Consider the following 25,569-nt stretch of genomic DNA (forward strand, 5'->3'; position numbering starts at 1 on the left):
GTAGCATTGCCCAAGATATATCATTTTTTTCCGTGCAGGCCTTAGTCATAGGAGAGTAATCACTAGAGTGAAATATTGGGTTTGTTGTTTCTTCACTGTTACTACGAAAAGCGCAAGCACCCAAAGCGACAGGGTGCGCTTGTTCCAGCAAATGTCGGAAGTAGCACGCTTCGGTGTCCTGCCCTGCCTGGCTCGCCGGTGGACCAGCACATCTACACACCGGCAAAGGCCGGTTGTTTCTATATTGAAATGAAAATAAAAGAAAGAGATGTAGTTATCCTATAGTGCTCACAGCTACTCATTTTCGCATAGCAGCAACAACAATATAAAAAAATATGCAGTAAGAAAAGGAAAAGAAACAACGTCATATGATCAGACTGGTTTGTTGGTCGCATGCTTAAGCTTTATTCAAAGCAATGTATAGTATCCAGTTCGAATCAACTGAGAAATTCTGCAAGATTATTACCGGTTGGTTACTATTATTATTACGTTTGAAAATACAGTCAGCACTCAAAAGAGAACGCCTTACTCTCCGTAAGCTACAGTTGCACTTAGTCATTGCTAAAGTCCAACGTGCGGAGTGTCGTACGGAATTTTGCGCTAATGGCACCTGTGTCGTGAAATAACACCTATGTTGCATGCATGGGGGTTGAATAATCGACCTGGGAGACAGCGAGTTTGCGATACTGGTGCCTATGAGTATCAAGTTTCCGGCCTCCTCCACTCGTAGCAGACGGCAGAGGGAAACACAGCAGCGGGCATGTAACTATTGCCCCAGCGTTACATTTTTCAAACACGCCCGAGCCTCTTGTGATAAATGTATCATGTTCTCCCCATTTGATAGCTCCTTTCTCTTTCAGGTTGACTCCAAAATAATGAGCGTTAAGTAGTTGAAGGTAGTGCTTCTTGCCTGTTACTGTCCGCAGCACTTCTCACATTATCTTTGAGCTCGCAAAAGCAGCGCTAATTTCCAATAGCGCTTTCATCAAGCGAATCAGCTCATAGAGTTCACTGGATCTATTGTTTCTATTGCATTCACTTTCCTGTCGCCTGGCTGACAACATGCGACAAAAATGGCAGGAAACTGTATATGTTAATTGGCAAAAGGGAGGCATAAATTTGTCCCCCGAAGTATTCTAAGAACATTAGACCACTGGTGCCTTTTGTATTACTTATTTTTTTCCTTCTTTTTTTTTTTCTGTAGGATGAACGCCAGGGATAATTTGTCGTTTACTACGGCTGCAAATTTTTTCCGTTCATATTTTTGATATAGACAGAGCGGTTGGTTTGATACTATGGTGTTTCTATTTATTTTTTTTCTATCCGCAGAAATGCATTTGCGCTAACTGGCTTTTACACGATGTGTACGTAGACGTTAAAAGAGCCCTGAACCACTTTTTATCGAATTGGAGCAAGGCATTTGAAGTGTAAATAGGCTATTTCGGAAATACTCTGCCGCAAAAAGTACTTAAATGCGTTCAGCAGAAGCGGAGTTATTGGCAATCAAACACGGCCTCCTCTGTGCTCCCGTGCCTTTTTCAATGACTTGCACTGCGAAGGCTATGGCGCAGTAGGGCGTGCCCAGAACGCTCCGCTTTCCAAATGTCACCGTGGCGCGCAGTTCAAATGTCATTTTGGACGTTAACGTACACACCACGACTTCCGCCTTTGGTGCCTACGACGCGCTAAGCATAAGCCAAGCACGGTTGTCCTCAACGACCTGCAGTGCGCTTAGCCAGTGGACTCGTGGCGGCATCCCACGGCGACCGCAGTGTCTACGCCATGTAGCCGACTGCAGCTTGATGTCAGCTATCGGCCAATAGCAGTCGTTTAAGGGAATGACGAAATAGTGCATCCGATGACGAAATAGTGCGTCTAGAAGAGAGTGAGGACAGAGCCTTCTGTTGAAGAGAACGTTTGAGAGAAAGGTGACTTAGCGATCCGCTTGCAAGCTCCAGGCACCGCGTACGACAGCAAAACTTGGCTGAGATGTTCACAGCAGCGTACTAGCCGTGGCCTATTTTACTTCACCAAGCCCGAGAGTGGTTCGGGCGCCTATAGTTCGTTTTTATTTGTTTATTTATTGTGCGATGAGTTACCAATCCTTGCTGGCGTCTTTCGCACAACATTTCATTGTTAATTGTGGGATGTCCATCAGTCCTTCGCAGACATCCTCACTGAATTATGTTTTCTAAGTTTCTTAGTTTGTATGCGTACACCACTTATGACGTGCTCATTTCTCTTCCTGGAAGAACTTGGTCCTCGTCACCGTATTTAAAAGCAGTATTCACTCAAGGTTATTTGCATACCGTGTGAGAAAATTGAGCCCATTTGGGGGAAAAAACACCGCCTAATCCATAACCAGAAATTATGTTAAGTGCATGATGCTGTAAATTCCATACAAGTTACATGCATCATCGTTATTATTCACTGATGTTCTTTTCTTTCTTGACGCGACCACGTAATACGTATTTCCCGATGCATGTTTCAGTGTGGCGTGGATGCACGTATATTGAAACGTGCAATTGCCCCGTCACAATTAGGAACAGTTAAAATTTCTGTGATTGTTGAGTCGTGAGACACGTGGAATGCAACTCTGTCGCGAACGTGGTACTGGCATCGCTCGGCATGAAACGTGCACGGTGAAGTCACGCAAATAAAATACGTCGAAAATGCACACTGTGCGGTTGCCTCTCAAGAACAGACGATGCGGCTGGGCCCACTGGCGTCTGAGCGGCTTTGACCGCATCTTCGGCTTACATTATATTTGCCACGCATCTTAGTACTAGTCGTTAGTGCGCTCTTTCGCGCTAGGAGCAGGCACCGCCTCTAAAGCGTTCCTACAAAGTTGCCTATCTGTGCGCCTTCCTTCCGAGTCGACGTTGTATGACGCTTGCCACGTCGAGCCCCCTGCTCAATCGCCCCTGCTTGGACATTGTTCTCAATGTCCAATGCTTGTTGATACTCGTCATACCGCGTCCCTTATCGCGATAGAAGATTTAACGCAGCCATGGGCTCCTTCATTTAAGTGTATCGGGTAAGAAATTAGTATATCTTTATTTTACAAAGAAGAAAAAAAAAGCTTAACGCTTGGCAAAATGAGCTGGAAAGCGCTGTCATATATGGTGTCTGTCATATGAAACAGAAACTAGTAGGCAACAGTGTTCACGATAATATTGTTTAGTGATAATATCATGATAGTATTGTTTGGCGATAATTATATTCATGTTCAGCATGCATGTTCAGCACGCCTTGTAGTACAACGTTCTCGGTCAGAGATATGTCGCGCGTTCTCGCGCTATTTTTTTTTTCGCCCTTTGCTTCATCTGGGAATTTACCACGCAGTACTGGATCACGCGTTGGCTATAAGTTTTACCTTTGTAGCACGCTGCCATAAGTTAGGAGTGTTCGCAACGTACTTCGTCGAAACATGGCTCCAAACACTGATCAGTCAAGAGAGGCGGACGGGGCAGTCTGCTTTTCTTTTTGCACTTATTATAATACCAGCCAAAGCACACCACACAAATATATTCGCACCCGGGAGTTCTAGCATTATTCTATAAGAATGTTTAACGGTACAAGAGAAAGAAACTTTAGATTTTAAAACCTCGTGCATTGTGGGAAACAAGATTAAGAAGAGGGAGAGGGCGTTCTTTTTAAATTATCATTGTAGCCAACAGAACACACAAAAACGACTGCTTTGTGTTTTACTCTTAATACGTGGTACTCATTGTACAGCCTCCCGGATGTTTAATAATATCTCGTGAGCAACAGCGTAGCATGTCAGCGCCTTATATAACGGCAAGATGCAGCACATCTCGCCACTTATAGCTGTATAAGGTGCTGACAAGCCATGCGATCTGCGTTCGCGCGATATTATTAAATATCCGGGAGGCTGCACTGGCTGTACATGTTGAGAAAAACTGCAGTGCATCCGAGTGTCCACTTGCCGTCCATCGAAAAGTGTCACAACCAGTATGCACGACACATGTCGCAAGGAAGGAAATGCTTGCCAGGTCGCGAGTTCCTCAGACTCAATGCAGAAATGTGTTTCACTGTAAAAGCGGGCACTGCTAGGCAGTTCAGCGGCATGTGTATTAAGGTGTCGATGCACTTCGCTAGGACTTGGGATAACATTGTGGACTTAAACGAGGGAAAGTAAACGCGGCAGGACTTTGAGAAGTATAAAAAAAATACACCGCGGCTTGTTTCCCTGCGCACTTCTGCAGTCCTAACAGACAAAATTCAAAGCCGCCAAAATTCAAACAACACGGCCGGGACTTGTTGCCAAATTTAAACAAGTTCGCAGTCCGACTCAAGAATCGAGCAACCGATCTTGTGCAAACATATGCAAGTATATGGAGTTCTTGTTTATGTTGGTTCAAGGGAAAATTTGCTACTTGCAAATAGATTCTCAGTTTCTAAGTTGCACCATCACTCGCTGAAGAGTTCCAGCGGGAAGGCACGAAGTACGCGGGTGTATTGAGCTTGGGGCAACATTTGCTTTCTCGATGCCACAAGGTTATTGGGCACGCTGTTTTCCGTACCGCGAGGACGGTGTCATCGCTAATGTGCAGGGATTATGGCTTCACTGCGAGTTGCGCAACGGGATGCAACCAACGTTGTTTACACGCACGAGAAGAAACAGCCTGCTCCACTGCCCCAGATTCACGGAGTTGTGAGTTGGTTTGCTAAATCTTCCCAAGGTACAAGAAAAAAAAAAGCTGCACCCCCAAAGAGAAGCAGAAAACGGGCCTGCAGAGCTACGAAATCTAATTTGCGTTTCAAAGATGCGGAGTTTGTAAACAGCCTGCGATTGATTGCCTTGAGCTTGCGATTGCGCTACACGGAGTCATTGCCATCGGCATCACGGCAGCGAAGAAAAATAAAGTAACAAACGGCTACGACTTGTCGGTGAGGGCCAGCATTGCTCCAACTCACTCAGCTTTCGCTCATTCTGAGCAACATTGCATTTTAGTGATTCTCAAAGAGACCAGTTTTCTTGATGCTCATAGGAGCGCCTGAAGAAGCGTTATCGAGCGTGCTCCATGGCACGACAATTATGAAGCTTCTTTCACTGCACTTCCCATTGCAGTTCCATTTTTCTAGTTCTGTATTTGCGAGCGCTGCTCAGCTCTAATTGCAAGACTCCGGAGATTTCCAACCTCCGTACGATCGTGCTTAATTCGACACTCCGACAGCGATTACTAACCACAGTTGCAGTTGTTGCAGTGATCTCAGTTATCAGAGCGTCGCACCGGGAGAAACGTGATGGTAATCGCCGATTACACAACGCTGCTACGCTCCCTACGACTGGATGTAACCTTGACAAGTTCGTACTCCTACCTCATTAGAATAGACTACTCCCCATATGCGGCCACTGAAAATGTGAAGGGACCTTCGAGCTCTATGCTCCGCCACTGCACACGGTTCGCAGTCCAACCTCAGTCCCCTCGGGGCATGCTCAGCCAACTCGATGGTCGACCCTTCAGAGAGGCAATGATCCTGGGTACACGACTTCACCCATCAACAACCCAGAATATCAGCGGAGCTGAGAATACGCTTGTAAACATCTTGTGCCTGCCACTGTGCACGTAAATTCTCACCCGTTTTGCCTCGGCCTTCTTATCATTTCTTTCAATATGTCATCCCTTCTCTCTTGTGCAAGGTACAGCCAACCGACTTGCCAACATCCCTGCATTTCCTTATCTTCTCTATCTTTCTCAACTTGAGGAATATACGTGACATATGGAGGTAAAGATTGGCGCATTCTCCGGCCTCAAACACTTCAAGATGAATCTCTATAGTTAAGTCACTACACTACCGAAGCGTCGTGACTTGAATATTCCCTCTACGCCCGATACATTGAGGCAATTATATGACCGTCCACTGAGCGAACCGACACTACTGGAACTCCGTCCCCACCGATCATTGACCAAGAAGGCAGTGAAGGCACTGTTGTACTTTCTGAAAACGACTAGCTTGTGCAAGCGCCTTTGACTGCGTAGTGCCGTCCGCACACGTGCACACATTCATCACATCCTCTCTCTCTCTATGTCTTTCTCTCTTCATATTTCCGCTTCCCTTTTCCCATTGCTGGGTATCCAACAGACACTTTTCTGGATAACATCACTGTCTTTTTTATTGTTTTGTTTCTCTCTCTCTAGTTTTATAGCACAGCGCGGCGGGCACTGAACATTTAGGCTGTTTTCACAGGCGGGCCTCGATTGGTCTGTCATCTTGCGTTCCTCCACCTCACGACCGAAGCAGTTGGTGTGATCTACTTCATTTTTTTTTCATAATTTCATAATCAAGAGCTTTTGGTGTCTACTGAAAAAGAAATATCTAACGGAGGAAGCCTTTATAAGACAACTCTTGACTGACATAATGGTCGAGGAGAAAAGTGACTTCTCCGCTTATGTGGTGGCTCTGTCTTCCACTAATACAGTGTCTCGATGCAACGTGTTGCATCTAGGTATCGCAACAGACTGTAACGCATTCTTATTGATTGCCGTGCGTGAAATAAAAATTAAACGTTAGGGCCGAATTCTCTAAGCTCTTCGTTTGTAAGTTGTGTTTCCCATTGCATGACTGCATTCGCTAATTATATATCCAACCCGACTGATTGGCACTTTCTCTTACGAACAAATGGAGCTTAAGAGAATTTGTGTGTGTGTGTGTGTGTGTGTGTGTGTGTGTGTGTGTGTGTGTGTGTGTGTGTGTGTGTGTGTGTGTGTGTGTGTGTGTGTGTGTGTGTGTGTGTGTGTGTGTGTGTGTGTGTGTGTCTGTGTGCGTGTGCGTGTGTGTGTGTGTGTGTGTGTGTGTGTGTGTGTGTGTGTGTGTGTGTGTGTGTGTGTGTGTGTGTGTGTGTGTGTGTGTGTGTGTGTGTGTGTGTGTGTGTGTGTGTGTGTGTGTGTGTGTGCGTGTGTGTGTGTGTGTGTGTACGGGCCTTGATCCGTGTTTCTTTTCATCCATTCGCAGCTGTCGCCAAATTTTTTTATTTTATAGCCTTTAGACATTGTGAAATTACTGTGAAGCGGTCTGGGAGAAACAATTTGCGCATGCTCTTTATTACGCCAAAGCGTCAGCAGCTCAACAACTGTGGGACTCTTAACGTCAAAATATTCATATGCGCGGACAAGCACGCGCTACAGACGGCCGTGTGTATCAGAGCAAGGTACTTATTATGTAAAAAACAATAAAGTCAAAGTACAAGCTTTGTATGTTGCCGCGTTTCGCCCTGCGACCTAGATAGGGGTTGCGCGACTTTCACTTATGTACACGCGTAAGTAACCACGCATTAACGATGTCAGGCACAGACACGCACGGAGTGCACGCGGAATGACGAGCGGTTCCACGACATTTTGAACTTTTGCGATAAACATCCACGTCGTAGCGTAGAGAGCGAACAACATTTTCACGTTCACTTTTCTGAAAATCTGTAGGAATCATACCCTCACCTTGGGCAACGCTTGATGTCCAAGCCCTGCACATGCCGGCGCATCTGCTCTACATGAATCAAAACGTTGGTTGCTTCAGCATCCATTGATCACATCACGAATACCTTGCTATTATTATTCGTTGAGTTGAGGTGTTGATGCCAGATTAGTTTTTAACGGCTGGCTCCAAAAATGAACCCGCGCATCGTGACCCTAAATCGCAACTTTGTTCCCGGCAACAGTGACGAAAACAAGTTGAAAGTCTCTGAATGTGTTTGCCAGCGTGATCTCCGCTTGCAGCGATGCCTTTCTTTTCTTCCACTGAGCGCTACAAAAACGTTTTCCTCTTCCGTGTTCTCTTAAAAATTTGGGGGAAAGGTTATAAAGGGATTGGAGTTCTGAACGCGCTCCCTCGCCAACAGCCAGCCTCGTATCTGAAACGTGGACATCAAAAGACGACATCGCGCGTGTTTTAGGGCTGCCTTCAAGCGTAAAGGACAACATTGCGGGGGTGTCCCTATTGTGCGTCGTTCTTTCGGCAACCCACTACGCTTCCATCTTTTTCAGCGTCTCACACCTATGTGCCAACACCACCACCACGCAAGGGATACACGAGGGAACAGACCCGGCTCTGTGCATAATTTAGGCAGCCCACGACGTCGCGTCTGGCTGCTTCGCTCAAACTCGTTCTCGCGTAATGAAAAAATTAAAACAAAACATAAGAAATCTAAAAGAAAAAGTTCCAAACGCTAACAAACACACCCTACGGAAGAGCCTGAACAGCAGCAGCAAATCTCAGGCACCTCAGTATGCATCGGTTCTCGCACAGGACCACGTGCGCTTGCCCTCTTGCTGCATCCCTTTCGCACCTCACTTTGCTGATCACCGAGGTGCGCTGACCACATGGTAATGAAATGAACGCGCTGCCGCCGTGCGCTCCGAGGCGCGAGAGAAAACCGACGGCGTCCGCTCGCGTATACGCGCGGCTCAGAGCGCAGTTCTCTGCTGGCGCGCAGTGTCAATATTGACGCAGCGGTTTCCAGTTGACGGTAACCGGTGCTTGTCTACGTGGGCTGCAGCCGGGGATACAGCGCGGAGCGCGCCCATCGCGAAACTGCTCGGTGCCGGACATTACCTGTCCCTAGGCAGGTACGCATGCAAGCAACTGGTCTTTGCTGTACACCGGCCGAAGCTGGAAACGCAGCCGCGGCAAATGCGCGCACGCTCGCATAATTTGCGAGCTCGTTACGCAGTGCAAGGAAGCGCAAGTTGAAACAACACGACGGGCGCGACGCTCTGCCGCGAGGCGAGAAAGATGGCAAGATTATCAGCCTGAAACATCAAATGGCAGAATTTTTTTCCCTTACTGAAATAAGGAGGCCACCCACCTAGGGCGCAAACTGCGCTTGCTCAGAATAAAAGTTCTCTCTCTCTCTCTCTCTCTCTCTGTGCAACTCACGACATTTTCTTGTAATGCGCGAGTGTTTTCGGAGCAGGGGAAGCACGTGGCGCCTGGTTTAACTCGAATGTGTCTTTTTGTTGTATTAGCCTCGCTGCGGCTGACTGCTATTCATTTGAGTGCAGCCATCGAAACGTCTTCCTGAACGAACCTGCACAAAGCACCCTGCTTAATTCGAAAATATACGAAACGGCAATACGCGGCGCCCTTTCTGCGTTCAATGTTGGCACAGCAAAACCTGAGGTGAAAGAATTACAGCACGAAATGTGCATTTTATTCTCCCTCCAAGATTAAACAAAAATTGTTTCTATAGCTTCGACCAAACGCAAATCAGATTACGAAAAGAAAAAGATACAGAACAAAATGCGTAAAGATCAACGGCTCTTTTCCTTCTCTTTTTACAGGATGTTGAAAGTTCACCTATTATAATAATAATTTCAACTGCAAACAAGATCATCTCGACTTCTTACATAAGAAGCCTAAATTACTCTAATTACAAGCTTCCATGAGGTTCATTTACTTCCCGAGTTGTGTATGACCTTTTCCAACTTTGGGGCCAAAATTCCACAAACGAGAAGCGATACCTTAGACTCGTGACATCAGCTTATACAAGCGAAGTTTAGACAAAGCCTCAGAGGCGAACAATGCGGCAATCTTCGGCGTGCTTTCGCAAACAGGACGGCTCGCAGATGAAAAGAACACAATATGCACCTCTCGAAGAAATATCCTATATTGCGAATGTTAGATGTTTGTACCTTCTATATGAAGGTTTTAGCGGAAGCGCGTGTACAATTTAGTGCTCAATAACGCAGAGGTAACTCAGTTGCCTTTAGATTTCAGCGATATACAAGTTCTAGCACTATAACTTTTAACAATCTCCTTTAACAAATCACCAGATGCTAGTGCTTCAAGATAGAAGGGTGCAGAAGAAGACTGAATAAACGGGTCTCCTTCCAGCAACCCTACAAAAAACAATGAAGGAAGAGGAGACAGAAAATACCTTAAATAATACCTATCAATTTAAATGTAGAGGTCCCCGCTTAAAACTTCGATTTCATAGGTCGTTGGAAATGCTGAAAAGATTCTTTTTTTGTTTTCGCCTACTTCAAACGTATATACCGGGATGACATTCTTTTATTTCTTTTCACGCCTTTCTGCTCCTGTTTCGGTATTTTTCTCTCACTGCTCTACTTTCTACAAAGCTTCTCTGAACGCCCCCGTCTGCCTGCGCATTCATAGTATCGTGTAAGCAGCCACACACGCGACATCAAAAGCTGCGCGCTTCCATAAGGAACTCTTTCTGCAATTTCAACTTATCATCGCACTGCATGGCTCGCGAAGGACCGGTAGTTTCAGACGAAGCGCGCAGAGCGATCTTACATGTCATCCGCACGCCTGCGCACTCGAGATCCGCTCGTTCCAGGTACGAGTGCTTACCACAAGTGGGCTCTCCTCAATGGCAACTGCTTCTCGCAAGCATCCGGTGTCGGCGCTTCCTGGACTGCTGTGTCGTTCGCACGGGCCCGCAATGTCAACGGGAAAACATTTTGCGCAGCACCGCTCCCTTCTCGGGCCACGTTTCGGGGCGTTTGTTTTGGCACTGCGGGCCTCAAGCGCAGCGGACGGTCACCCTCCGTATATGTATAAGCATCACCGTGAGTACTGAGCTTAGCTACAGACACACTTCGTTAATTACGAGCCGTGGCCCGTATTCACAAAAAGCTTTTACGCTAGTGTTGCTCGTAAGAGAAAACTTCATCCAATCCCCGATGCTGGATGTATTCGCGAAGGCGGCCTGCCATTAGCGAAGCGAAGTTACGAACGGAAAGCTTCGTAAGTTCGGCCCCTGGCCCGGATGCCACAGGTAAGCGGACGTGCGTACGTACTACATGCGCCGCATATCGCGCAAGCAATGAGTTTTGCTGGATATTAGGCTGAACAATGAGTTTTGATGGATATTATAATGCCTTAGGATGTTAATGTCATTGTGGGCTGGAAAGAATGAAAGACAACCCATATACAAAGAAATTGAGTACAGGTAATTGCTTATACGAAAGGGCCACCTAGTTCGAACTCTTTCACAGCCACACCCACACACACACAGACACACACACACACACACGGGAAAGTTCATTAGGCCGTTATATTCAGGTTAGAGTGTTTATCAAAGGAGCAGAAAACTTGCCAATGCATACTTTCTTTACCTTTTGAAACTAGTTACATTTACTATGCATGTAGATTTAGTTGAAACTGCGCATGGAGTAACTTACAGCTGTGCAATGAAAATTGAATGCCGATAGTTTAATCTGTCTTTGACTAAAGGTGTTGTATCTGTTCCTAGAGAGCAAATTGCATGTAATATAAAACTAGCTTGCACTAAATTTTGAGCGCCAGTGCATAGAAACGCCGATTTGCTATGCTGCTTTTAGCTTCAGATTATTGCGTTTAAATCCCCTCAGCCTTTATGTTTGAATGTGTGGACAAAGTGACGCAAGAAGAAAGACCATAGCAAGCACCCTGGAATTTATGTTCGTTGTGGCATGCTTTGCAAGAAAAAATATCACAGCTCATTTTGCCTAAACAAATTTAAAGTGACCGAAAAAAAATTATATGCCTATGTGGCCCTGTACAAGCGGGAAGATAGCGACGTTCCCATAAAGCAGGCATAGGTTGGTTCAAGATAACGGCGCCTCCGACGCCATCGCAAGTCCGGTGCAAACTTGATTACAAAGGGACACGACGCGAAGGTGTCACGCCTCTCCGCAATATTCCAGCCTCAAGAGTTTCTCAATGCTCATCTCATTCACGCATCCACTTTGCCCCTTCAGTGTTTTCGTTTTCAAAGTGTGACGCTACAAGTGAGGAAAGAAAAATAGCAGTAATAAAGCAAGCAAAGCCTGAGAGCACGAGTGCCTGTCACTCCTCATAAAAGCTTGGTTGAACGAGTTCGTTTGAGAATTAAAATGCGTTTGGAAAGCAACTCACCCTTCGGATTAGAATCTCTCATAGCGAAGAGAACCCGAGCTTGAAAAAGAAGTGAGAAAAAGGCCCAGCTAAGTGTCTCGAGCAAGCAACTTGCTCTTCGGTTGCCGCAACCACTTCTTCAAGTAAATCAGCGAAGCCGTGAAAAACTTACCTGCAGCCCTGGTTGGGAGAACTAGCGTCATTCTTTGCGAACAAGGAGGACACTGATGATTTAAGTTGAGCAAGACTTGAAAGAAAAGAGTGCCGTGCGTGAAGTGCAAAGTTCACATGCTATATGTGACCGCTTACACGTGTCATAGCTCGACTGAAAAAAAAAAAAGGAGGCTTTCAGTTCCAGTGAATTCCAGTGCCCATTCTATGTCCGCTCGGTTAAGAGATGCTAACACAAGCATCATTAATTTCGCCAACGACTGAGTTTCCTTTCCTTATACTTTTTATTTTTTTTTTATTTTATAGCACCTCACGTTTTCAGCTCTCTGACGACGCTGATGGTGTTTGTCATTTGTTAAGAATTTATCGTTTCATGAATGGCACAAATTATTATTATTTTACTGTCCCAACGAACACTTTTATGCGCGCGATTAGCACATTAGTCGTCTAGCAGTTTATTATTATTATTATTATTATTATTATTATTATTATTATTATTAATATTATTATTATTATTGTTATTATTATTATTATTATTATTATTATTATTATTATTATTATTATTATTATTATTATTATTATTATTATTATTATTATTATTAAAGTGTCCATACACTACATTACGCGTCGAACCAACTGCATGGTATAACACATCTGGCTGTGTGTTTTTTGTATTTTGTTGTCTTTTACTGCATCTGGAGATTCACAAGACATTATACAGGAGCCACGAATGGTTTGTTTGCTTCGTTCTATGCGGCTACCGACTTTTATTGCCTCGGTTCGACTGGAGCTCTCGAGATTACAGTGCACAAAAACAACTTTCAACGTATTCATTTCACTCATACAATTTCGTCCGAACACTGTGCTGTTCCCAGCTTCTCTTGTTCCTATTTTCCGACATGCTGTGCCGTTGAATTCCCTCCCCTCCTCCGTCCCCTCTCGTCCCCATTCTTACTTCACTTTTCTTCATTTTATTCATGCAATAAACTTGTTTTGAACTGAATTCTCTCCCCTTTTCATCTCCCTGCTATCTTTTCCCTGAACCGTATTTTCCTCCATCATTACGTATAGCGCCCTGGCCAGAGAAGGCTGAACAACACTGGCACGCCTCTTGACTGTAAATCATGTTCCTTATTTCCTTTTTCTTTTTCTCTTTTTGATCTCTAAAGCAAGCTCACCCACTGATATACTATTTGTGCGACGCAGCCAACTTACCAAAGGTCAAAAAAGCGATGCACTCGCGAAAGACGATGAAACAAAGCAACTAAGAAAACCAAAGAAATTTTGGCCACTGAAGACGAGGAGCAGGGAAAATTCAAGTCTTCCTTGATCGCGGAATTATAAATTGTATTCGCAGCTTTTTTATGCCAATATTGTTTCAAGAGAAAGCGATTGCAGCGAAGATTGATTGGATAGGCGACGGTGAACAAGAACACCAGCTTTCAAAATACGCGCTAGAAGCCACTTCGACGAGGCAACGATTTTTCCCAAGTGCCAGTTTCTCATTTCCGCGAAGTTCTTATTTTGTCGGTCAAAACTGCAGAGGACGAGCCGGTGCCGCCTTGGTTCAGAGATTGAAAAGCTGTTTGCAGGCATGCAGCGTCATACATCGTTATCATCGATGTCCTTCCGATTACCATAACTTCACGGAGAGCATTTTGCCCTGCAAAGAGAGAGAGAGAGAAAGAGAGATCCGGAAAATAACTGAATGCAACTGCAATATTTGGTAACCTTTACTGTTCACACAGTCCAAACAATGGTAATATCTTGCCTGCCTATGCAAGATGCCCAGACCACTTACTGAAACAAGCTTAAGCCCGATGCCCGATGTTTCTAGCCTTTTATATTAGTGAACAAGGCTTCGTGTGGAAGCCCAAAGGCCTAACCTATCTGAGCACGGAACCTTGGTCGGCTTTCTGTGCTCCTTTTCCTAAATATGAGTTTACTTCCTGACAAAACTTCCTATTATCGATATCAGAGAGACACTTCACTAGCTCCTAGTGATAAAAAGCCGAAAAAATGCACGCTTCCTGTTTAAGGGGATCGGCTTAAGCCTACGCTCAGCAAACGGAACCGTTGATTCGTTCCGGATCTACGCCCGTGACTAATGCTCTATGGGAACCGAAGGTTCCAAAAATGTCGACGCCTACGTCGCCGTCTGCTGTTCGCGATGCACGACCGGATCTTCGGACTCCGAAGGCAGGGACATATAGAGAATCGAGTGCCCGCAGTTCATAATGATAACACACAAAAAAAGAAAAGTCCGAAGTGCTAAACTGCACGGTTTCTATAACAAGCCGTTGCACTCTTTCCTAGTAGCTGCTCATTACAAACGCTTTTTCAGGACAGTGGCCCGAGAATCAAGAAGTCAAACTAAAAGGCAAAGGCCGGCTGTCTTCGAATCGGAGCTCTCGAGATCCGCATTAGCCCCATCGCCCCTCCATGTCCTCCTGCTCTTTCATACTTCAGTTGTTATGGTTTTCTTTCTTTGTTACAATTTTCCGTCTGCGTGTGTTGCACTAATTTCAATACTACCCGTCAGGTCATTGACAGAGAAACAGGGAGGAACACGCAGCGACTCTTCATTGTTGTAGGTATGCACTACAAAACCGCAGTTAATCTGACCATGGTTCAACGGGTTGACATTTGTGTATAATCTATCTATCTATCTATCTATCTATCTATCTATCTATCTATCTATCTATCTATCTATCTATCTATCTATCTATCTATCTATCTATCTATCTATCTATCTATCTATCTATCTATCTATCTATCTATCTATCCGCCCGTCCGTGCGTCCGTCCGTCCGTCCGTCCATCCATCCATCCATCCATCCATCCATCCATCCATCCATCCATCCATCCATCCATCCATTCATCCATCCATCCATCCATTTCTCTTTCTTTCTTTCTTTTTCTTTCTTTCTTTCTTTCTTTCTTTCTTTCTTTCTTTCTTCACGTGTATTGCACTTAACCAGTGAGCATATCCACAGTTTTCTACTCAATATGACTAGTTCACGCTGACTGGCGGCCTTTGCCACTATTCATATAATCGCTATCACGATTTCCCAGTGGCTTCTCGTGCGTAACACTCAAGCGTATGAGCTGTCTAGTCAGTATAGCACCTGGTCTGTTCCTCCGCAATGTGAAGCCTAAGTTTGAGGCCTTGATAGGCGACGGAAGCTGAACCACGTCGGTCATGTAACAAACTTATAACGCCAGGTCATTATTTCAAACAAACTTAGCACTGCTCGGTGTTTTTCGATGCCTGTGAGTTCAGTTGCGTTACGGTCATAAATGACTGATAACCCTGTTGCGCGTAGCTGATCTTCACAAGAACCATTAGGTCGAATTGTTGGCAAATGCAACACGCTAACAGTCTGACGTCGTAGGTCTCAAAGAGTTAATGCATAATTACGTGAGATTAAAGAACGACCATCTATCCTAGAAGCGATAAGCCACGCTAGGTTCTAGCACAAGTTGGTGGTGCTGCTGTAGGCTCGCGTGAGTTGCAAGAAGTTACGGGCAACTCGATGGCCTCGTAAAAAAAGAAAAAAAAATGTTATACCCACAACGCCCAGCTTCCGCGGCGTTGGAGACGTATGGTTCAATTTCGCTGTCCGAGGCTGACCGCAGCTTCAGAAAACGGAGTGTTATTAGCGTCCACATAACGACGCCCCTGGCAGTAGATTAACGACGCACTGTTACGCGGAGGGTTTCGGCGATCGCGTTGCACGATACCGGGCCATGCGAGAGTCCCTATACGGTCAAGAGCTCGTGAGAAGCGTCTTTAATGACGCAGAATAATTGCCCCCAATATATATATACCTTCTGTATACCCTTACGAAACGCTGTAGTGCACAAAAAAAAATATTTGCTTAAATATACGCGTCCATGTTTCGGTAGTCACTTAATATATAATGCAAGGTTTCTCTTACAAACGAAATTCCCGGCATGTGACTGCGTAAAGATGTAGCTTGTGAAAGCACGCAGCGTATTTATGTAAGATTCTAATCAGGCAGCGGTGGAGGTGAGGGTGCAACGCAGCGCCATCTCTGAATCGTGCATATGCATTTGCTCAGGCGTTATCTGTGTAAAGAAAGAAGAAAAGAAACGAGGATACTTGCAAGTAACCACTTATAGTTTAGCGTAGTTCTGAGAAATTATCGACAAGCTCTGTCTAGAGCCCTGTAAGCTTTAACAAGTTTCTTAACGGGCAGTGCCATTATTTCTGACTGATGATACGCACTTCAATCTTTTTTTATTACTTTTTTTTTGTGTTCAATTACTTAATAATTAGTTTGTTAATTTCTTCATCTATATGTTTTTTTATTATGTGTAACTCGAATTTGTTCGAATAACACGAATCTCTGTATTCATTTGGCAAGCGTCCCTATAGATTTGTGACTGATTCGTACTTTGTGTATTCTACTTTTTTTTTAATCGCTCGTTTTCTTTGTTGCAACACTTATGTGCACATCATGCCGAATTTCGTTTTTCTTGAACGCTCATCTATTTCGTTCCCCCTGACGCCAAGTACTCGTCATTTTGTGTGCGTATTGTCATGTCATTCCTGCATGTTCAAAAGCCGATTAAATGTTGTGAAAGAGCGGGCGACGAATGTTGCCGACATAATCGATATCATCAGATAAGCCAAATCAAATCAGTCAGAGAATCTGTCATGCGGTGGTTTACTGATTAGTTAAATTCCAGACTGTAGAATCCCTCCGAGGAAGAACTCTTGTCTACCAAGCTTTAGGTGCAAGTTAGCTGACCCCTGGGCAAAAATAATTCGGGGGCCTACTTGTACGGCGTGTCTCGTAGCTGGAGCGTTGAGTTCGTCAGAGTCTGCAGAGAAATTTGCAGTCTCGCGCCAGTTACGATTTTTTTTTGGTAAATTAGCACGTTTTAAATAATGAAGAAGTTATGGTTTGCTGCAAAAAAAAAAAAATCTGCGGATTTTCGATTACCAGTGGCCATATTCCTATAATTCAGAAAACTAAGACGTCGATGTACCGAGTTTTCTCTGCATGGGATTTAAAACCACGAATCGTAAGAAGCAATCCGGAACCTATGCTGCACTCGTTATTTTTTTTTTTTTCAGCACTGTCTGGCGCGTCTTTCAGCAAGGTGAAACTGCGAGTGCCAACGCCTCACGAGTCAATCAATCAGTTAGTCGTCTATAGTCGATATTGGAATACGAAGCGCGCTGGAGGGCGTCCTCTTCCGTGAAGGAATGGGCGCATGTGACTGTGACGAGACAATTGCACGTTTTCTGTGCATCTGCCCGCGTTATATAGCACGGAGAGGCATATGCTTTGTCCAGTACTAAATATACTCGACAGACAGACTCAGTCAGAAGAAAAAGGTGTCAAAAAATGGGTCGAAACTGACGTCGGCGCTATATAAAGGCAGCTAGAAAGATAGTTCACCGCCTGCGGTGCACTGGCCTGCGAGATATACTATGACGTTAATGTGCGCCGCCTCAGACTATGTGCACTAATGTTCGCTTTCATATATGAAAGACGAGTATACTCATCTTTCGCCAAGCCTCTCTCTGTCCCTCTTCCCCTTTACCCGTGAACGGTAGTAAATTTTTTTTTCTTTCCTGGCTAACTTCCCCGTCTTCTCTCTCTCTCTCTCTCTCTCTCTCTCTCTCTATACGCTGAAATAATAATAAATAGAAAAAGCCGGAGAGATAATGATGGTCGCGCCTAGTTGGCTTCCTTAAATCTGGGGAAATGCATAGCGATAAATAAGGATAAGATCGATAAAGGAGAGCCTGTGCGCGCACCCGAGGGTAAGTGTTCACTCGTGTGCAGTCACAAGCGCTCGTCTAGCCCAGTGGCCATGGAGAAGTGCATTACAGATTTGTTGGCAGAGGACACCTTAAATAGGCTGAGCTGTGCTCCAACAACAAGTGTGCGCCATCTCTTCTCCCGTTTGGCTTTGTCCGTATTCGTCCGCAAACGCTGGCGCATTGGACAGCGCGGCCTCTCTCTTGTTTTCGCCGCAGGTTCCCCGTCAGCAACAGCAGCCGTCGCCATGTTGAACGCCCGCGCGTGGGCCGTCGCCCTGCTGGCCCTGCTTGTGCTGAGCGTCACCTCAGCGGCCAAGGGCACGCCGCAGTTCGTGCCCAACGGACGGTACGGCCGCCGGAGCGTCACGCCGCCTCTGGCTGGTGAGCACGTCGAGCGGAAAGTGTCCGTTCTCGGGTTAATTTTTGTTCAAGGTTTCGTTCCTTCGCTCTATTCAAACGAAATGCGATATTTATGTCGTGTTCGAGCAAGCGTTTCAAATGTTTAGCTCGAGAAGGACGAATGGACATTTACGTAACATTTGAAACAAGGAAGGTAGGCTACCCAAAGGAAGACGAGGAGGAGGAGGGGGAAGGCTACTGCGAGGTTAGCCAGTGCATGAACCGGCTGGCAACCCTGTGCTGAGGTAAGGGAGTGGGGAAGTAAAGATTAACTGGGGTCGAGAGAGGTCGAGGAAGGTCGAGAGTGGCGGAGGGTAACGCTGCCGATGCTTCGATACATAACGTATACATTACTGTATTAGTCGCACCTTCTTTCTTTTTCTTCAGATCTGTTGGCTATATGTACTGGTGTGGGCCGGCATGGTTTGGAAAACGCGCAGCGTAATGGGCTCCGTGTCAACTTGTTTTTGATACTTGGTCTTGTTAGCTGGACCGTTTAAGACCGTATCGCGGTTGATAGGTGGTGCTCAGGTGGAGCAATTTCCAGCGACTTTTGCAAGGCTAGGTCCGTCTGCAGCAATCAACACTCCCTCCTCTCCTCCTCCTCCTGCAGTGCTGCTCAGAATAGACAAAGCAGCTAATATTGTTCTTGTTTGTTTTATGCCAATGGGTGTCATAATCTCTACGCGCACAATTTTATTCTCATTCGTATATGTACGTAGTTCCAGAAACACCAGATGATACACCAGATGATTGATTTCGGGGATATCGCCTTCTGTGCGCGCTTGTTGGCTAGTTGAGCAAAACCAGGTGAGTTGTTGGCTGGTTAAGCACTACGTCACGCGAAAGCGATAGTATCGCCGAAATTGATAGCCCGCATATTGGTCCCCACCTTCCCGCATGGACAGTACCTCGGTTCCTCGGAACGCTTCTCGAGCTTTACGCTTTCGGTTGACCACCTAAAGAAGGGAGAGGGGGAGCTCTGGAGAAAGAGTCGAGGGGGAAGTAAGGCTCGGCAGAACGACTGGAAAGAGAGTCAGAAAAGCATCTTTGAACGACCGCCCCGCAACGCCATAAGAAGTGTACCTATAACCTCTATATGGCTACAAATAGCAGTAAACCACGGTGTAAACAAAACATCTTTTAGTTGTCCCCTAACCGAAACTACCATCGACAGTTCGAAAATATCGTTATTTTCTGGTCGTCTTACTGGTCGGAACTGTTCAAGACGTCGGACGACTCGAAAAGGTACCTTCCGCACCAAAGACCGAGTGGTGCTGCATCACCCGTCGCCTCACAAAGTGCTAGGACCCAAGCTGGCACCGACGGGCACTCCGCCATGACCTCTCAAGGGGTGACACCGGGTCAGAAACGCCAGCTGGTTTGTACAAGCCTGCCTGACTGCAAGCGACAACACATTGGGGAATTCGAGGACGAGTCAACAGTCATCGGGGATTCCGACGAGGCGAACCTTTCAGACCTAGATATGGACGAGGCTGGCTTCCGGATCGGGCGCTATCGTAAAGACAGGACGGAATCACTGCAGCGTCAGAAATAGCTGATTTAAAGCAAGTGAACCCTATAGTCCTATATTCTGAGGTTGAAATGATTCTCGGTGGAACGCCTCTCGAGACCATTTCACAGCGCAGGGAGCATTGCTCTTGGATGTAGAGACAGAAGGACAAGCTAACGTCCTTCTAGAGACCAAGAATATCGGTGGCATAGCCATAGCTGCCCGTGTTCCCCCCAGTTATATGAAAAGCACGTGCATCGTTAGGGGAGTCCCAAAATGGTACTCGGATGAAGAGCTGCACACCTACCTGAGAACTCAGGGAGTATTCCATGCGAGAAGAGTGAGACATCCATCCATTCGTAGCAATTGCTACAAAGGTTTTCCTTTGTAGCAACTACTACGAATGGGTGGATGTCTCATTTTCCTTTAGTTAAATACTTCTCTCCACCTTGCGGGTTTCCGCAGAACTATTACGTCAAACTCTTGCCTTTGCTTTGAGTTGCTGACAAATTCGACTTCGCCCTGCCATCTCCTAGCCGCCTGGTTAGCTCAGATGGTAGAGCGGCTGCCCCGGCAAAGCGGTGGTCCCGGGTCCGAGTCCCGGGCCACGACGAATTTTTCTTCAACTGCGAGGCTTTTCTTTCAAGGAACCCGCGTTTCCTTTGTATCAATAGCTACGAATGGGTGGATGTCTCATTTTCCCCTTAGTTAAATTCTTCTCTCCACCTTGCGGGTTTCCGCAGAACTAATACGTCAAACTCTTGCCTTTGCGTCGAGTTTTTGACAAATTCGACTTCACCCTGCCATCTGCTTGCCACCTGGTTAGCTCAGAGGGGTAGAGCGGCTGCCCTGGAAAGGCGGTGGTCCTGGGTTCGAGGCCCGGACTGGGAACAATTTTTTTCTTCAACTGCAAGGCTCTCCTTTCGAGGAACCCGTATGGGTTTCCTTTGTAGCAGTTGCTACGAAGGGGTGGATATCTCATTTTTCCTTAATTAATCACTTGCTTTAAAGCAAGGAAAATATTTGCCAATTTTTGCAGAATATTTTGCAGATGTATACACATATGGCAGATCAGCAGGACCGCCGAACCCTCTGTCATCTCAATTATTTCATGCGATGGCTACGCCATTCGCCTTTCGTGATTTGGATTTGGCGCTTAGCAGATTAAAAAGACTCGGTGCTGTGGGTCCCGATTTGATCGGCGATCAAATGCAGACAAATGTACCATGCGAGCAAAGGCGAGCCCTTCTTGACATAGTTAATCGCGTCTGGAGTACAGGAGAGATCCCCCAAACATGGAAGACAGCGTGGGTGGTGCCAGTGCTCAATTTTGTAAAGGATCGTGGGAACCTTGCCTCATATGGGCCAATATCGTTAAAATCATGTTTATCAAAGTTGATGAAATGACTAATATGTACGAGGTTAACTTAGTATGTTGAGCAAGGAAATAGATTGCTATCGTGTATGACCGGATTTCGTCCACGGTTGAGTGCCGAGGACTTGCTAAGCCACATCGGGAACCTTCGCGTCGGCGGCCTTTCTACAATCGCATCTTTATGGAGATTACCAACGCATATGACTGTGTGCTTCATACTGGCATCATCAACGGACTTCAAGCCCCAGGTGTCTCTGGAAATGCTCTTCCATTCGCCCACAAATTTTAAGAGAGTGACATGTTCAGGTTAATCTCGGAAATATAATGAGCGAAAAACGACGAATTTTCCTCGGCGTTCCGCAAGGAAGTGTCCTATGTCCCTTGTTTTTTAACACTGCCATGGCCACTCTTCCAGACGCATTGAAAGTAGGTTAGACGGCTGTTAAAATGGCCATCTACGCAGATGGCATCTGCATTTGGATCTCGAGGTACCAACGTAAACGTTTGGCCCGGATAACCCAGGGTGCAATCTCCGTCATCGATCGCCACTTATCGACGCTTGGCATATTTTATCAGTGGAAAAATCTGCCTTCATGTTTTTCCCGGGAGTGAAGCGCAAGTCAACTCGCCTGTCGCTGAATATTAGAGGCCGTCCAATTCGTCGTGCAACTAGCGTTCGATTCCTGGGCATCACCATTGACCGCAAGCTACTCTGGCGAGGCGCAGTTGAAAGTGTTGTGGCTGCATCAGTGCAAAGAGTCAACGCACTTCGTAGCATGGCAGGCGTACGTTGGGAGAACAATCATATGTCTATGCTTAAACTGAATGCTGCAATGATAACAAGCCGCATTCTTTATCAGCTTCCGCTGATATCACCATCACCGAGCCAATTCGAGCGCTTGGAGGCAGTGCACAGAAAGGGACTTCGCTTGGCGATGGGAGTTCCTCAGGCGGCTTCAAACAAGAAGGTAAGTGATGAAGCGGAGTCTCTTTCACTCCACCTTTTTGGCATCTAAGGCCTTACTGATGCAGCCATTAAGGCTAGGCGAGTCCCCCGCAGGTGCGGCGCTTCTCCGGCAGCTAAGAACAAGAACTAGTTCCCATTTCCATGCGGCGCTGAACACCTTTCGATTTTTAGGATTGGAGTGGCATAAACGGAGTCGCCTCGACCCGCCATGCTCTTTTTCGGACGTTGCGTGCAGCCTCAGTGTACCCCACCTACCGGCGAAACGCACCATTTCAACTGCCGAAGCAAAGTTTCGTGTGCTAGACCACTTGAGCACAGCGTTTCAAAGTCACCTACACGTGTACACAGATGGGTCGGTGTGTGCACAGACAGACAGCTGCGCAGCGGCATTCTGCACATCCTCTCTTGACGTGTCATTGTCTGGCCGCCTGGGTCACGTAGTTTCGTCTATAACAGCAGAAAGTGCCGCGATTACCGCGGCCTTGCGAAAACTACGCGCTTATTCTGCACGTGACGTCGTGGTGCTGACGTACTCAAAATCATCGTTACAATGATTACACCGTGGCCTACCTCGAGAGAAGTTTACAAGGCAAGCACTGATCGAAGTTCTAATGAGCAAGCGATTTAACGTAAAATTTTAATGGATCACATCCCACATAGGAATTGAAGGAAATGAAAAAGTTGGCGCTCTTTCACGCCTGGCACTGACATGTGTCCCAAAAGTAAGAATGCCAAATATTTTTCGGAACCCTAAGGATGCAATCCGCATTCACTTTAAGGCGATCTGCCAGACTCCACACCCAGCCTGTGTGACCCATGGACTTACTCAGCAAGAAGCAACGCTGTTGTATCGCATCCGGACCGACTCCGCGTACACCACGGCTTGGTTATTCAAGACTGGACGGCGCGCTTCCCCGTTCTGTGCCTTCTGTGGTGATATCGCCAACATCGAACATTTCATTTGGATACGCCCGCAGTTTGACACAGAAAGGAAAGCAATGGTCGACAGCCTGCAAAAGAATGGTGTTTCGCACAGGACCTTTGAAGACATCGTTTTCCCCGGAGGACTTGCGGCAATCAGGAAGTAGGTGCAACGACAGCTGATCGCCTTCATGCGCGACACGGCGCTCTTCGACACCTGGTGACACACACACAGTGACACTCATAGGAGTGTCACGCGGAACAATTGGCGGCTCTGTATGCCAGACTAACCCCGCCTGCTGCAACACCAACACCAACGCCACCACCACTACCACCACCACCACTGAAAATATCGTTACAGAGGTTAACCTGCCCATATTCACAAAATGAGTTGTGGTGCCGACTTCGAGTTGGCAATACAGTTGCACTGAACGTAAGGCACACATTCTTTGACGACGCCTCGCCTAGTCTGGCTATTCGTTCATTGCTTAAGAGAACTGGTGGTGCGCTCGGAAATTATCTAAAATTCAAGCTGGCAATTTTCTACACACTCCTCGGCAGAAATGTAAAGGAAGAGAAAGCCAAGAAAGTACGCGACGTGACATGACAGAATTATATAGCATCTCAGCTTGGGCTAGAATTTAACAAGATATAAAATCTGACCTTCAGTTCCTGAACTAAGTCATCTATTTCAGCGGAACAATGAAACCTGGGTGGAATTCCCACATCATAATCTACACTATTCTATACCGCTCCGCGTGCAGCGCTATATAAATACTTATATAAGTACGCTGTTCCTACGGAAATGACGCGGCGTTAATAGGAAATATTTGCCGCATGTAAGAAATGTCACAGGAAAGGTATTGAATTATTGAGCCAAGTGCAGCCTTTGGTCTGTCTTATAAGAAAAGGCATCTGCTCTGCTGTTCATGGTTTCTGTTGTCGCTAGCGACTTTCGTCACACAAGCTCTACGGCCTGAGTGACTGAATTCACAAACTCTTTCTTTGCAAACTGTTCACCGCTGGCCAGCCACATTCGCTATAATAGGTATAACATCACAATTGGCCGACACCTGCTGTCACTAAGAGGTCTAGGGGGAAAAAAATTTGCGGGAGCTTGAGCCCAGTTCTATTCGAGCTATGTTGGCGTTCAACTAGTCAAGACATAAAGGCCGCTGAAATATGCTGTTTCCTTAATATACGCGGCACTAAGCGGTGTCTCCCTGCATAAAAAGCGTTTGTAGAGCTGTATGAGTGTTTAAAAAGAAACGGCGCAATTTGGCCATATTGAACAAGCGTGTTGAAGCTACCACAAAAAAGAATAGGAAGAAGAAAAAGGCAACGCAAAGTTCTTCCTTAGCTTTATTTTCTGCCTTTACGCTATTGAACGCGGAATTAACGTGTTAGAACGGATTATTGCAGTAAATCCGATTATTTCACCGTCTGTGACCCCAGACACGCGGCCTTTGCCGAAGCTTTCCTTGATAAAGAAGCTCAAGTGAATCGACAGCAAACAAAGACACGACGTGCTAGAGACCAATGAGCCAGTGGATTCAAGCTTATAGACTCCCAGTGGCGCCGCAGCGAATGGATCAAAATGCAACAAAGTGTGTGGCTCCAGCTACGCTCGGTGCGATTTCGGTGCTCGCCTTAATCGGAGCAGTACTGGCGCGTAGTCAATTAAATCGGGACTTCCCTCCAGGCGTTCGCCGAGACCTCCTTCTCTCTGTTATGTAATTTTATTCCAGGTGAGATTAAACGTGACTTGCGCCCCTCTATGTTTGCACAGCGCAAAAGACGAGGACCGAAGGAAGGGCACAACACGGGCGCCCGTCTTTTGCGCCGTGCAAACATGTCGATATTGAATCACCAACTCGCCCAAGACTTCCACCCTTGTGCGCCTCTCACTCTTTTTTTTTTTTCTCCTTTACACAAATTCACACAGATCAAGCATTGGCTACCTTTAGTCGCTTCTGAAACAGACCATTTCGTCAAACTACAGCCAGCAAATTTGCATACGAATTAGGTTAAGTGCATCACTGCGGTAGCTGCTAGGTAATTCTGGGAGGCTGACGGCAGGGTAATGTCAGCAAGGTAAGGAAAGGCGGACGTGTGCCGTGGAATTCGTCCATGGAAGAGGCTACACAACTGCGCTTTATTATTGTTATTATTATTAAGTTACTGCGTGGTGAATTAACCAGCCCAAGAAAAAATGCAGTTTACAAAGCTGAACGATTGCCGAACAACCCAAAATTAACACTGGAGCGTGGCCTTGGCTTACACAAATACAGAAAAGAAAGTAATAAAGGCAAAGGCGCGCGAAATCCGCTCAGGAAATCGGAAGCGACTAACTGGACGTGTCGTTTTTCTCCACGAACTGTGTCGACCCGGCTGACCCGGCGATTCGCAACGCTATCAGCCGGCATCTGCGTTAGCCGACAAGTAACGTCACCGCCTCCGGGAGAATCCTTCCGCGACCTCGTTGATTGCGTTGGACACGATGCCTTAACGAGTGCTGCCAGAGGGCCCTTTCTTGGGGGGTGGGGGTGGGTGGGGGGA

At 46.2% G+C, this 25,569-nt stretch overlaps 1 protein-coding gene across 3 annotated transcripts in view; it reads left to right on the forward strand.

The window, feature by feature from the left end:
- LOC126531380 (RYamide neuropeptides-like) overlaps positions 1 to 25,569 on the forward strand; it is a 67,338-nt gene that overhangs the window by 30,099 nt on the left and 11,670 nt on the right. Inside the window, exons 2-3 of one of the 3 annotated variants that reach the window (XM_055071127.2) lie at positions 14,576 to 14,623; positions 18,052 to 18,216. In XM_055071127.2, the coding sequence (XP_054927102.1) occupies positions 18,081 to 18,216 (136 nt within the window). In that variant the 5' untranslated portion in view covers positions 14,576 to 14,623; positions 18,052 to 18,080. Of the gene's footprint in view, positions 1 to 14,575; positions 14,624 to 17,865; positions 17,958 to 18,051; positions 18,217 to 25,569 lie in introns of those variants that run through there. The other 2 variants (XM_055071128.2, XM_050178885.3) reach the window with 2 other exon arrangements.

This window comes from Dermacentor andersoni, chromosome 5 (assembly GCF_023375885.2).
Source record: "Dermacentor andersoni chromosome 5, qqDerAnde1_hic_scaffold, whole genome shotgun sequence".
Classification (NCBI taxonomy): domain Eukaryota; kingdom Metazoa; phylum Arthropoda; class Arachnida; order Ixodida; family Ixodidae; genus Dermacentor; species Dermacentor andersoni.